Source organism: Hyalella azteca, unplaced genomic scaffold, assembly GCF_000764305.2.
Source record: "Hyalella azteca isolate HAZT.00-mixed unplaced genomic scaffold, Hazt_2.0.2 contig2768, whole genome shotgun sequence".
NCBI lineage: Eukaryota > Metazoa > Arthropoda > Malacostraca > Amphipoda > Hyalellidae > Hyalella > Hyalella azteca.
The window spans coordinates 95,404-108,867 of record NW_025933030.1 but is presented as its reverse complement, the minus strand read 5'-3'; the positions used below and the strand labels follow the sequence as shown (position 1 = coordinate 108,867).

The window sequence follows — 13,464 nt, the reverse complement described above, 5'->3', positions numbered from 1 at the left end:
CCTGGGGTCAATTCCTGGGATCCTATGTGAAAACGTTAAAAATTGCCTGATACTGCGGGCGTTTCGCCGATCGAACTACCTTTTTAATATCATTTAATAATTAATACCTATGCATTTCCAACTACTCTTTTATGTAGGAACGGATGACAAGAAGAAGGCTGTCATCAACTCAACCTGCTTCCTCGCAGACGAGTACTGCAGCTCGTTAGACGTGGTTGTGGTCTTATGGAGTATGAGTACCTCATTCTGAATTATAATTTTATAGGAATTATTATCAGTATATTCAATTTATAATCAATTAAACTTAATCTTCCTGTGCATCATGGTCATCATTAAATCTCTGGTGTGCCTAAGTTACTCTGTAATCACGGCACCTAGTTGGCACTTTAACAATCAAATTCTCACCGTGCTCCGGTAATGACACCACACCGAACAGTGAACACGCACTTGAAGTCAACAGCAACTGCTGAACTGCACTTAACTCTGCGCTCGTCAATGAAAAATATATAATACTGGCAAGAATTACGTTTGTAGAGTGCAATTCATGTATAACAGATAAAAAGCTTTTTGATTTTTCGATCACGCTAGAATTTAGAAAGGGGTGTCTGAGACCGTGTCTCTGAGTCTGTTTTGTTAACAAAATAGATAGTTTTTTGCTGGCGCCTGGCCGGTGGCGGACTGGCGGTGGTGGGCCGGGCAAATGGCAATAAAATAGAATAGAAGTGTCGGCACTGAAGAAATAGGCCCATGGCCTGTTGCCGATTCTTGTTCATAGAATATAATAGAAGTGTCGGCACTGAAGAAATAGGCCCATGGCCTGTTGCCGATTCTTGAATTTTTCATGACTTGATTGAGTTGATTCACAAGGCATCCAGCCTTTGGAACCCGATCTTTCCATAACTGACGATTGATTCAGTTCCGAGTACTGTTAGTAATGGATGAGTACACTCTGCATGATTCAAATGTTGTAAAATGAAGTTTTATTCCAAGTGTCCCAAGTAGCCCCATTCGACCGTTTCGACGGGGCTACCTGGGACACTCTTTTTATACTTCTGGGCCTCTGGCACCTTACAAATAGCACATGGAATTTTTTTGGATAAGCCATGTGATAGCCCTTGCAAAGAGCTTTGAAATGAGCCTAAACTTGTTTATGAAATGTTTCATGGTAAGAAGTTATGAATGAAAAACGTTCGAAATCATTCCAAGTAGCCCCGGTTGACAGTACTAAAACAGTTTTATGCCGTGTCGGAGCCTCGGACTCGGAGGCATAGTGGCAAACCAGAGCTTTTTTAGAATCAGTTCATTTTTAATTTACTCATTTACCCAAGATTTAAACAAATTTCTTAAGTATTATAATGCTGGTATCCAGGATACTTTACTGGTCTACTTATAGGACTCAAAAGTGAACTTGAGGAAGAGTCTAAAAAACTCTCTGCTTTGCCACTATGCTCGGAGGACTGTCCCGAGTTACCCCACCCGTCCCGAGTAGCCCTGGTTGACGCTGTCTTGATGGTAATTCTCCTATTTTTTTGAATTTTTTCAGAGTTTTCATATTATTACTATTCTGCAATTTTAATTTTCATTCAAGCCAGTAGTAGGGCAGTAGCCACATCAGCAATGAGTACCTCTGGATCACGAGCCTTGCATTATGTCTATAAAATTGGTGACAGGACTGCTACAGCAAAATTCTACAAAGACATACTTGGAATGAAAGTAAGGACTGTGGTTATGGAATATAATATGGATTACCATAATATTATAATGTTAGCATGTCTTTTAGCATTCATTATTGTTTTATGCTAGAAATTGGAAAGCCATAAAAATTACAATTAATTTCCAATAGTGAAACTGAATAAAAATCCACCTGAATGAAAAGTTCAGGTGGAGCACTGTGGAGATTCCCCTGAACTGACAGTGGAAGCTTAATTAAGTTGCAGAAATTTTTCCTCATGATATTTCTTGAAATTTTTTTTTTGTGTTAATCACGGTTAATTTTTTATTTTGGCTAATTAATGATGTAAATACTGAATTAATGTTTCGTTTTAGTATTGAAAATCCTCTTGACTCTTCATGAATTTTATTATTGTGCCTTTATAAACAGATTACAGATTGGGTAACTTTATGCAAAGAAATTTATAAATATATATTCAGGTGTGGACTGTGAGTGTGAGATATATCTACTTTTCAAGCTGAACTACTGAACTAGAGCTTTCCCATCATTTTTGTAGTCATAAGATCTCTGATATATTAATTATCCCTATCTATTTTTATAAGAGTGTATGATAGAGCCGTGAGATTGTTAAGCCATTGTTTATAGCGCAACAAAATTTTACTATTAAGCAGAAATTTTACAGTCTTGTGTATATATGTTCTAATGTTCAGACTTGAAGTGCCTCCTTTCTTCCACCTCATGGATCTTCTGAAGTTCTAATTTGCATTATATTGGTATCAATTTAGCTTCAACATCAGTATTGAAAAGATCTTGTCAAAAAAACAGTTTTAGATCTCACAAGCACCACACCAATTGGCCACAGGCCAATCTTGGCCTTTTCTTTAGTACTGACTATAATGAATATAAATACTTTACTACACACTATTAAGTTGATCACTATTCTCAAATGCATATTTTTCTTAATGCAATGATTTTTCAGGTTCTGCGTCATGAAGAGTTCACCTCTGGCTGTGATGCAGCTTGTAATGGGTATGTATTTAGCTGAGTAATGAACCTAGTGTAGGCCCTGAAGCATCACTTTAGGTTTGAATGCACTTTTTCTCAACAAATATTCATTATTTGTTTATGTAATAAATTATTATAAACTTGTTCATTCCCATTTGGAAAAGGTTCAATGTAATAAATCATGATGTCATCACTTGTATTTAATATTAACTAATTTTGTTACTGCTGTTGAATTACTGAGAGAAATTTTGAAATTTATTCCTTAAATAATTTCTAAAAAGTTAAAAGTTTGGCAACAGCTTCCTCAAGATGTATAAATTTACAAATAAATGTAGAGATGCATTCGAATCTATAAGAATTGTGCCTTTGAAAACAAGGATATAATATTCTATACTACCATACCTATAATAAATCATACGGTATGTATGTATATCACTCTGAAATTTGAAGAGAGTGTCTATGAAAACTTTGCAATTTGTGACTCATGGAAACAGATTCATACATATTTTTCCCAGATATATAACATCCCATCACATTCTCTACTAACATGTTTCAGTCCTTATGATGGCAAATGGAGTAAGACCATGATTGGATATGGATGTGAAGATGATCATTTTGTTTGTGAACTGACTTACAACTATGGTATCTCTGACTACAAGCAAGGTGAGACTAATGTTACAGAACTTAAAACATTACCTATTTATTTATGCTAACCAATTTTTTCCAATAAAAATGATGAATATAACTTTGCTGTGATAACGATTATAGATTAGGTATATAGTCCTTAATCAATAGTAATTCATAGCACTATGTTATGTTCATAAACAATAATTAACACTTTCCCCCCATATTGGGCCATATGTGTACCAACAATGATATTCCACTGCTGGGTATTGGGACACCAGTGTACCAAACACAATATTTTATGCGATTTCAATAAAAACACATAACTTGAAATTTTGTTGGTAAACTTTCTCTCTTGGAATATTTATGTTTACCCAAATGGTTGATTGCAAAATTTGTGCAATCCAGATATCCAGCCTTGGGGAACATGCTAAAAGCTCAATTGTAGCAAATTTAAACACATGTGTTAAGCTTATGTTTAGTCCTGCTTTCATTCCAATAAATTATCATATTTATTGATGAAATTAAATCAATGTGTTTAATTAGTGCATATGATGTTCTTATTGAACGCTACCAAATTTGCATCCATGCAGCTCATATTTCTTTCTTTATACCCAGGCAACAGCTTTTTTGGATTGTACCTGAACTCGGCAGAAGTACTTGCTCGTGCTGCTGCTGCAGGCATCTCTGCAACCCCAGTGCCTGGAGAAGATGGAGTCAAGATGTTGGATGCCCCTGGTGGCTACAAATTCTTTGTAAATGAAGGAAAATCAGCAAGAAAAGGTAGAAGGTTTTTGCTTTTCGTAAATTAAGCCTTCCTCTAAAATCAAGGTTAGGTAAAGCAATCATCTGTGAATGCCAGAAAAATAACTTTTGTGGTTTTGTATTTTTTGAAAATTTTCATTCTCAGACAAATCTTGCTGTGTTGTAGGTACTGTACTATTGATGTATAAAAACAGAATGGTTTAATTTTTGTCTTTGTCAGGACTTGGAATTAATTTATTTGCAGTAGAAACTTTGTAGTAAGTTCAAAATTTGTGCTCCACATGTTGCAGGCATGTCAATTTTTATTACAACACTTCTCTTTAACTTCACTTCTTGTTGTTTGTTTGTCTGCCACAAATCTTATACTGTAATCAAAATTAAAAAAATTTAACACGCTTCTACTTATCCTATCGATCTGAAATTTCGCACACTTGCGTAAAGTTGGAGACAATGCATGAATCAATTAACAAAATGAATAATTTTAAAAAGTAAAAAAAAAATTTCAATATTAAAAAATAGAAAAAATAATTTTGTCAGCTACAAATCTTATAATTGATATTTGAAACACTTTTACCTGTCCAATTGTTTTGAAATTTTGCATACTTGTGTGAAGTCGAAGGCAATGCATGAATCAATTGACAATAAATAATTTTGAAAAAAAAATTTTATATATTGAAAAAAATGAAAAATTAATTTTTTAGTATTCGAAAATAAAATTAGAAATTCATTGTACATATGTAACATTGGAGACACTGGATTCTTTAGAAGTGTTGTCTTTAAAAAGAAGTAATTTTTAAACGTATATTATTCCCTTGAAAATCTCTTTCTCCAGACCCAGTCTACAAAATAGCCCTGGCTAGCAGTGACCTGAGTGCCACCAGTGCATACTGGGCTGGGCTACTGGGCCTGCGCAGCTTGTCTGGTTGCCCGGACGGCGTGGCGCGATTCTCCTTCTCTGATGATCAGGCAACGCTTGAGTTCAGGCAGATTGGTAAGGTTTTTATCTCTTTCTACCAGAAGCTCAATTTGTGGAAATATGCATTTATTTACTAGTATAAATATCTTTTTATTTAAAAGCAATCCTAATTTGGTATTATGCAGTGTTTTCTTTCAATAAAATTTTGGAAGCAAGACTTAGAATATAATATTTACTGAAGTAGGTAGTTATTGTGTTCACTGCAATGGCTATGTGAATTCAAGTTCAAATGCATTGACATTCCCATCAATTTTGTAGACGGCAAAGTTGACCATGCAAAGGCTGGTGGACGAGTTGCCTTCTCTTGCCCCTCATCCCAACTGAAGAGCATTGAAGAGAAGGTAAAAGATGCCGGCCATACCATCCTCACTCCCTTCATCTCCCTCGACACACCCGGCAAGGCCACGGTCCAAGTTGTCATACTCGCCGACCCTGTGAGTCCCAACCCCCGCGAAATTGAAAATCATATCCTAGGCTCGCTTTTTTAGCGCTTTTTAGACGCTCTGTCCGTCCGTCTGTCTGTCCGTCCGTGACTTCACGTTTTATGCACTATTGTGCTCGTCATGTCCGTCTGTCCATCTGTCTGTCCGTCCGTGACTTCACGTTTTCGTCGACGAGAAAATGCGCTCTCTATCACTCACTGCAGTGAGTACCGAGTTGTAATTTTTTATTTTGTCTTCACTATTCAGATCAGAATGAAATCAAATAACTTTGAACAGCAAATTGTCCTGAGTAGTAAAACGTTTCCATTTTCACAAAAATAGTTTCAAGGAGAAAATTCGGCATTTCTAGTAAGATGAGTTTTGAAGTGCAGCTACACTATTTAATGGAAAGGGTTTCCAAACCTTTTTTTAATCTATTGAACTTTCCGCGCATTTTCTTTGCTTTTCACTTGATTTGCAATTTAGGAAATCAACATCTTAGTTCTGATTTGTGCGCGACGCTATTGTTTTCATCCAAATGAGCAGTATTATTTTGATATAATTTGCAAGTTTATTCTAATGAATTTTCTATTCATAACTGGATGTTGAAAGTTGTTTGTTTTTCAGGACGGACACGAAATTTGCTTCGTTGGAGACGAGGGCTTCCGAGAGCTATCCCAAGTTGATCCTGCAGCTGACGCTCTTCTGTCGAAGGCGCTGCAAGAGGACCAGAGTGACTCCTGGTTTGCAGAGCATGGTGGCAAGCAGAGCGAGAACTAAACCAGCTTGATCTTTAAACGTCTTCAATTGAAGATAATTGTTTCATGAATCATTCAAAGTAAATTGCTCATCTGTTGATTTACTGGTGCACACCGGGGTATGTCATATTGCCTGAGTGAAGGAACTATTCCAAACAACAATTTTAGGTGATACAATGTTTTTGGGCCTTGTAGTGACCGCAGAAACCCTTCTTACTTCAATATTATTTATAAATTCAATAGCTGTATTTGGACAGGGCCAAAATTGCCTTAGACTACATATGTAATTTACTATAACTTGTTCAGAGCGACTTTATACTTGAAGCATTAAATTATCAGTTAAAGATACTTTTTGGTTTAAATTAAAGACACTTATTGGTTAAGTCCAAAAATTTGTTTGGCACTTTAATACCCAGTGTACAAATGTGCTTCAGTCGCACTTTAGCTCCTCGGAATAACCTGGAGTGCTTATTATGATTATTTCTGTATCGATTATTTAGTACATACGAGATGCTAGATTCGTGAGTTTGAGCATTCACTTTTCCACCAACAAGTCTATATATAGTAAATTTAATTTACATTATTCCTAGCATATGAATGATCAGTATTGCTGTGAGCTTCCATTTCCATTAGACACGTCGCTTATTATTTCCTAAATGTTAACTGTTGTAAGAATTATTAAATTTCAAGCAATTCTCGTGTATTGCCTTCTCTGTATTCTTTTTATATAATATATGAATGAAGTAATCTCATCACAAGATTGTGTTCGTTTCGTCTGTTTGAATTTCATTTGTTACAATGTTCAGTTGCTGTTATAAATTAATGCTCGTTATTGTTACGAATGAAGATCGTTCGTTTCTGAAATTGTTTAATTAATCCTGCTAAAAGTTTATTAATGTATTAATGCAAAATTTACCGATATGAATAACTTAAATTTAAGCTTTGTCGCCTGCATTACGGACAAATTAGTTCAGCTTAATATTTAAATATTTTTTTGACATTAGCCTTACGTTTTTTCACTTGAAACTTGAGTTTTTTCATCGTTCTGTAAATCACTTTATATAAAATAAAAAATTACACCATACTTGTACTAATAATTTAGATGCATTGCGTTGTGTATTCTGCACTTCTTCAATTTGAAACACTTGTTATACTGCAGCTTTTTATTGATCAAGATTTTCGGTCTCGGTTATGGGCGCATATTTTAGTGGTACTGAACATCTTCTGTTAACGCATTCCAATTACATGCCGTTTGTTCGGGCTTCACAATTTACTCTGCTTTTTAAACTGTCACCTGTACTTGAATTATAAGATTATTTGGAGGTCCTTCTCGTTCTTACTTGAGCATTGTATTATTTTAGTTATTTTATATCGCTCATATTATTCTAGCACCTTAGCATTATCTACACGAATACATGTTGTACTCTAATACTTTAAAGATAATTGAATAAAACAACGTATGACGAAAATATCTGTATTTACATACATTACCAATTCGTTACATCGTCATTGCGCGTTAAAGAAGCATTCGTTATAGTATTGTACACCTTACACCTATATCGATGTTTGGTTATAAACTCTTTAGTTTTAATGCAGTTTTAGTAGTAACAAAATAAATGATAATATTTACATGCCTTGTTTGCTACTCCTCTTGCCAATTTTAATTGCATTAATCATTTTCATGTAGACAACAGCAGATGGAAAAGCTCTTGACATATTCACTTAATTTTTAACTGCATTGCGCCGCGAATTTGTGAAGTCGTTTTGAAACTCCTAACTTCCCACCAATTTATTAACGCACAAATGGACTCTCTACTTTCCGGTCAAAACTCTACATATTAAAATGAACGTTCGAAGGCTTGCTATCTGGCAACAAGTACCCTTTAAAGGGATAACTTCGTAAAATTCGTTCAGTGATTGTTCATTATTTATACACAAGCTGTTGGTACCTTGATGAGAAATTAGGTTGACGGTACAGGTTCCAGAAAATTTATTGGCGTTACATGTACGAAAAGTACGTTGCGTGTGAAAAAGTATGTTGCGTTCCACTCTATAATCAACTCACGTTGATTATAGAGTGGACAAATACACTCAAATAACCGCACACTGGTAGTGGAAGTATTCTTGAAGTAAATATTCATAATTTTTAAGGATCTTATTCGCACTAAAACGCCACGTTTTGCCTAAGCGTTACGAGTTATAGTTTACTTTGCTGCTCATGCGCACACGCAGACCTCGTATCAGTCGGAAGCGCAGCCGTATGCCACAAATCTAACTCTTAAGTAAGGCGCGGAACCAAAGCTCAGCCTCATTATGTCATATCTTTACTCAGCCACAGAAATAGAAAACTCAATGTGCTGGAACACCGTAATCCAGACCACTTACATGCTGCTTAAAGATAATAACGTCGTACGTTTCAATCAATACCTCAGCTTGCTCACTCATAGGCTTGCAGTTCCGTATCCGGTGCACCTACTTCGGCCTAACCTCTTCTAGCCTAACTTGTTCACGCTGTCCCAGCTCACAACCTTGCAATTAGGATCTAGCTCTACCACCTCACTTGAACCAGCATACTTCTTACTTCCTGCAGACAATAAGGTTGGATTGCGCCCGCTCAGATTTTTGTTTTGTGGATAAATATTGCAACTTGTGTGGTTAGGCCACATGCAGTATAGCCATGCTTACTTTTAGCATGCTTAAGTAGTTTTGTGTACAACCGGCGTTATAGTTCTCTGAGCAGTTGACTTAATTGACTGCTTTACCCTCTGATGCTCTTACCCACGGAAAGAAATATGAATCACGCGTGAACAACAAAGAATATGAATCAAGTGTGAACTTTTAAGCAAAGCTGGCCTCTGCATGGTATGCGTCCCTGCCGAAACGTACGTGAGTCGATGAAGCAATCTATCGCATGCGCAATATTCTGAAATACATGATTTTCCTGTCAAATTGAAAGAATTATTCTAATAAATGTGTACAGAATGCATTGTGACACTTTTTCGCCCTGAAATATCTCTTATGATTCGCCCTGAAATCTCCAGCTGATATATTCCATAAAAAATTTAATCGAAAATGTTTCATTGTCATGTTTTGTTTGTCACTTCTGCGGGTGAAAAATTGGATTTGACCAAGAAAACTCTCCCCATTGCTGTTTTATTGATTCAAAGCTGCAACAATTTATGTTTAAAAAACCTCAGCATGTGTTCAGCAAGCATTATCATTTGTGAGTATAACTAGACTCAACGAGTTGTTTTTTAAACTGAGAAATCGACTTACAGCAAATGGCTTACCAGGCTGATATTTACGATGTTGAACAGCTCTGAATGCTCTACATAAAAAGTAAAATTGTATGCGCTTACAAGACATACTGGCACGAGAATATCCCGACTTTCTACTCGCTTAACCCTTAGATTTAATCTACTAGATGAATAAGGTGAAAAATAAAGTTTATCGAATAATGATTATTATCAGAGTCCATCATCGATTTTATCGCAAATAAATCACGAGGCGATCGACCGTCTTCAAATTCTAGTTTACGAGCTGCGTAATATCGCTGTAGAATCTTTGATTCGTTTGATATCTATAATGTTCGTTTCATATCTAATTCTAGGTTCGTTTGGTATCTAATGGGAAATTTTACAGGCTATCCTATGAAATTTTATGTTTTTTAATGGAATGCATTATAATTTGAAGCCTATTAGATCCTTGACTAAATATATACTTTTCTCTTTCGATATTTAAACAGTGACCATTTAAATCAATGTATGTTTTAAATTGAAATTTAGAATTCTGCGTAAACGATCCCTCAAGTCATTATTTTTTTCATCGCTCCAGCCCGTGTCAAGATTTTTATTAAAGAAAATATTTCTGGGTTACTTAACTATATCACGCGTAACTAAAGTGTTGTTGCAGTAGAGCTTCGGACAGCAGTCAGGGAACGGTTTGCCCTCCACCCTCACGATATAGCAATCGCTGCTCACGATCGCCTTCGGCTCCATACATCTGCAGGGCATGGCAACGTTAATGTATTTGATTGGTAAGGATCAGATATTACAGATAACCTGTAATGTTCCGTCACAGGTTAAGTTGGGATATTAGAACTAACCTGGGATGTCCCGTCAGATTTAATTTGGGTATTACAGCTAACCTAAAATATATATTCATAAGGTCCTTTAGGATATTAGGATATATTAACCTGTAATATATAGTCACAGGTTTAAATAAAATATTACAATTAACCTGTAATATCCAGTTGCAGGTTAGATTTAGGATATAACAGCGATCTGTATAATTTCTTTACAGTTCATTCTGTTTTGCCAATTTATAAAGTTATTTTTCACTTTTTTCAATTTATTACGTGCCCTCGAAGTTCTGTTGTACCAGGCATTCCAATTTTTTATTCAACTAATAATAATGATAAAAGCACGGCAATGAAGCTTTTACGCATCCCTCTACTCACCCCTCTACTCACCCCTCTACTCACCCCTCTACTCATCCCTCTACTCACCTCTCTACTCACCCCTCTACTCACCCCTCTACTCATAACGTGATAACAACGTAATAACAACGTGATAACAACGTGATAACAACGGCCTTATATAACGTGATAACAACGTGATAACAACGTGATAACAACGTAATAACAACGTGATAACAACGTGATAACAACGGCCTTATATAACGTGATAACAACGTGATAACAACAGCCTTATATAACGTGATCACAACGTGATAACAACGGCCTTATATAACAACAACTTCGTGATAACAACGGCCTTCGTGATCTGGGCGAGAGGGCAAGAAGTTACTGAGTCAAATAATAAGTCAAATAAATTTAGCAAAACTGAATGCGGTGAATAAACTTCATATTCAAGACTGAGAACAAATATTGCAGCCGATTTAGAGCCGATTAGAGCCGATATTGCAGCCGATTTAGAGCGGCATGCTCCTGGAGCTAATAAACTTGCAGAATTTGCCGAAGTACATGCAGCGGCCTATGTACACGTAGAGGCCGATTTTCGGTCTGCGATTGGTGGATTTATCTTTACAAGCAGTCAGGGATTGGCTACCTGGCTTATGATTTTTGAAAGTAAAGCCCCTGCATGTCTCGCTGCTCCTTGTGCCGCATCACGCCGTCGGGTGGTAATGTTGAACCATTAATAATAATTAAAATAATTGTTTTATTAAAATATTTTTTGACTGGTGACAAAATATATTCTTTTCTCTGTCGATATTTAAATGTTATCTTTTTAAATCAATGTAGGTCTTAAATTGAATATTAAAATTTCAATAACGCTTATTTGAAATCAGTATCAACATGTAATTTTTTTATTTAGCTCATGTTAACGTTTCTTTTAGCTGCTTATTTTTTGCCATACATGAAAATACTTGCATCTTCTGTATTTAAATTTATGCATTTCCTGTATGTATTTTTGCACTCTTAATTTAGGTTTAAATTGATTGCTTTTCTCATGACGCATTTGCTGCTAAGACTTGCACTCATTGACGTCATCTATGAGTCGATATACTGGGCTGAATGCACACTCAGAAAAATAAATAGGTCATACTTCCCAAATATTGTCACACTGTATACTCTTGGCACTAATACGCTATTTTTCCTGGCCAAACACACACACGCAGGATGACACATACAAGGGCAATCAGTGCATCGATATTCGGAAGAAATCTCACTCATTTCTCTGTATGCATCAATTGCCCGTCAGTGTTGTCTCAACACTATAATAATATAGCGGTTTCAGTATTTATTAGGCCATAGGCCTGTCGCCGATTCTTAACATCGCAGAACATCCACAGCTTGCTGTGGGCTTGAACTCGCAACTCGCTGCTTCAAATTTTCTTTGCCCGGCCTCCTCGCCGATTCTGACCAGAAACTGGCGCACAGAGCTGGGATCGAACCCGCGCCTCTCTGCACCAATCTTGGTACTCTGAACTGGTCAATTTCATGTCCGGATTGCAGAACGACTCCATTTTGTTTTCCAAGTATTCGCTCCATTGCATGAATCTCAGTTTAACAAAAAAGTCAAAGGCAAAGATAAATCGCAAATGGTCACCATATCAAATAGAAAACAATTTCGTACTCTAACCATTCAGTTAATTTATAAGGAATTTTCTTCACTTTCAAGTTCTTCCTTGTTTAGTTTAGTTTCCGGTATGAGCTTCTGAGTCTGCACTGAATCAGCCGAAGTAAAGACAAGAATCTTTAAACCAAAAAGATTATTTATAATACCACGTCTCGCATTCCTTACTGAAGGAACTCAGTGACCCATCATTTTCTAATTTGATTGATAAATAATAACATATGACTTGAATTTGGCTCGACGTGTCATCAGAAATTCTTTTCTCGCGAAAAAAAGATAAAAAACTGTAGATCAAAATAAAAAATCAATAAAAAAAAATATCGGCTAACAAAATCAGAAGCAAAATAGCAGGATTTCTGAAGCCTCTAACTAAACGTGATGGAAATCGTGAGATTACAATTCCAGTCAAGAAGATCGATTCCTGGAACTCCCCATTCCCAAAGCTCGTTAATATTAATTACTTTGCCACAGTGAAAAAATCTTGAGACTTGTACTAAGCGCTTACACGAATCCTTCTGTACAATAAAACATTAATTTAATATCTAATACACACATGATTTAATATTATCCACTCTTTAGCAATAGAAAATTGCTTTGTGAAATATATTCCCGATTTTTCAATTATGTGGAAATTTTTCAGTGCAGCTCAGCTGCGGCTGGCAGCGCTCGCGTATTCCCACGAATCGGGAATTGACTGGAGCCTGGAGGCTCTCACGCGAGTACAGTCCTTGACCTCGAGTACAGTCGCGGTCTGAGACATGCTTTATAATGATGATAGAAGCATGACTGTGTGACTGTTCCGGTGCTGTACAGTCCTTGACCTCGAGTACAGTCGTGTTCTGCCTCATGACAATGCACGGTACAGTGTGACTGTGAAGTTGCTGTACAGTCCTTGCCCTCGAGCACAGTCGTGTTCTGCCTCATGACTTTTTTTTAAGGTGCTGTACAGTCGCGGTGCTGTACAGTCGCGGCCGTGACCTCGAGTACAGTCGCTGTCTGCCTCATGCAACAGGACGGTGCGCAGTGTTGCTGTTGAGGCGCTGTATAGTCGCTCTCATCTTCATTAGGTTAAGTCTTAGAGTCGGACAGTCGCAGTTCAATCTCACAGCCAAACAATATTCATTCCAACTCATAGCTTAATAAT

At 36.5% G+C, this 13,464-nt stretch overlaps 1 protein-coding gene across 1 annotated transcript; it reads left to right on the top strand.

The window, feature by feature from the left end:
• Positions 1-1,541: 1,541 nt before the first annotated feature.
• On the top strand, positions 1,542-7,853 carry LOC108676745 (glyoxalase domain-containing protein 4-like). Its single transcript, XM_018164880.1, has 7 exons — positions 1,542-1,713; positions 2,652-2,701; positions 3,234-3,340; positions 3,920-4,084; positions 4,899-5,057; positions 5,301-5,476; positions 6,092-7,853. The coding sequence occupies exons 1-7, from the start codon at positions 1,618-1,620 to the stop codon at positions 6,242-6,244; spliced, it is 906 nt and encodes a 301-aa protein (XP_018020369.1). The 5' UTR covers positions 1,542-1,617; the 3' UTR covers positions 6,245-7,853.
• The last annotated feature ends 5,611 nt before the right edge of the window (positions 7,854-13,464 follow it).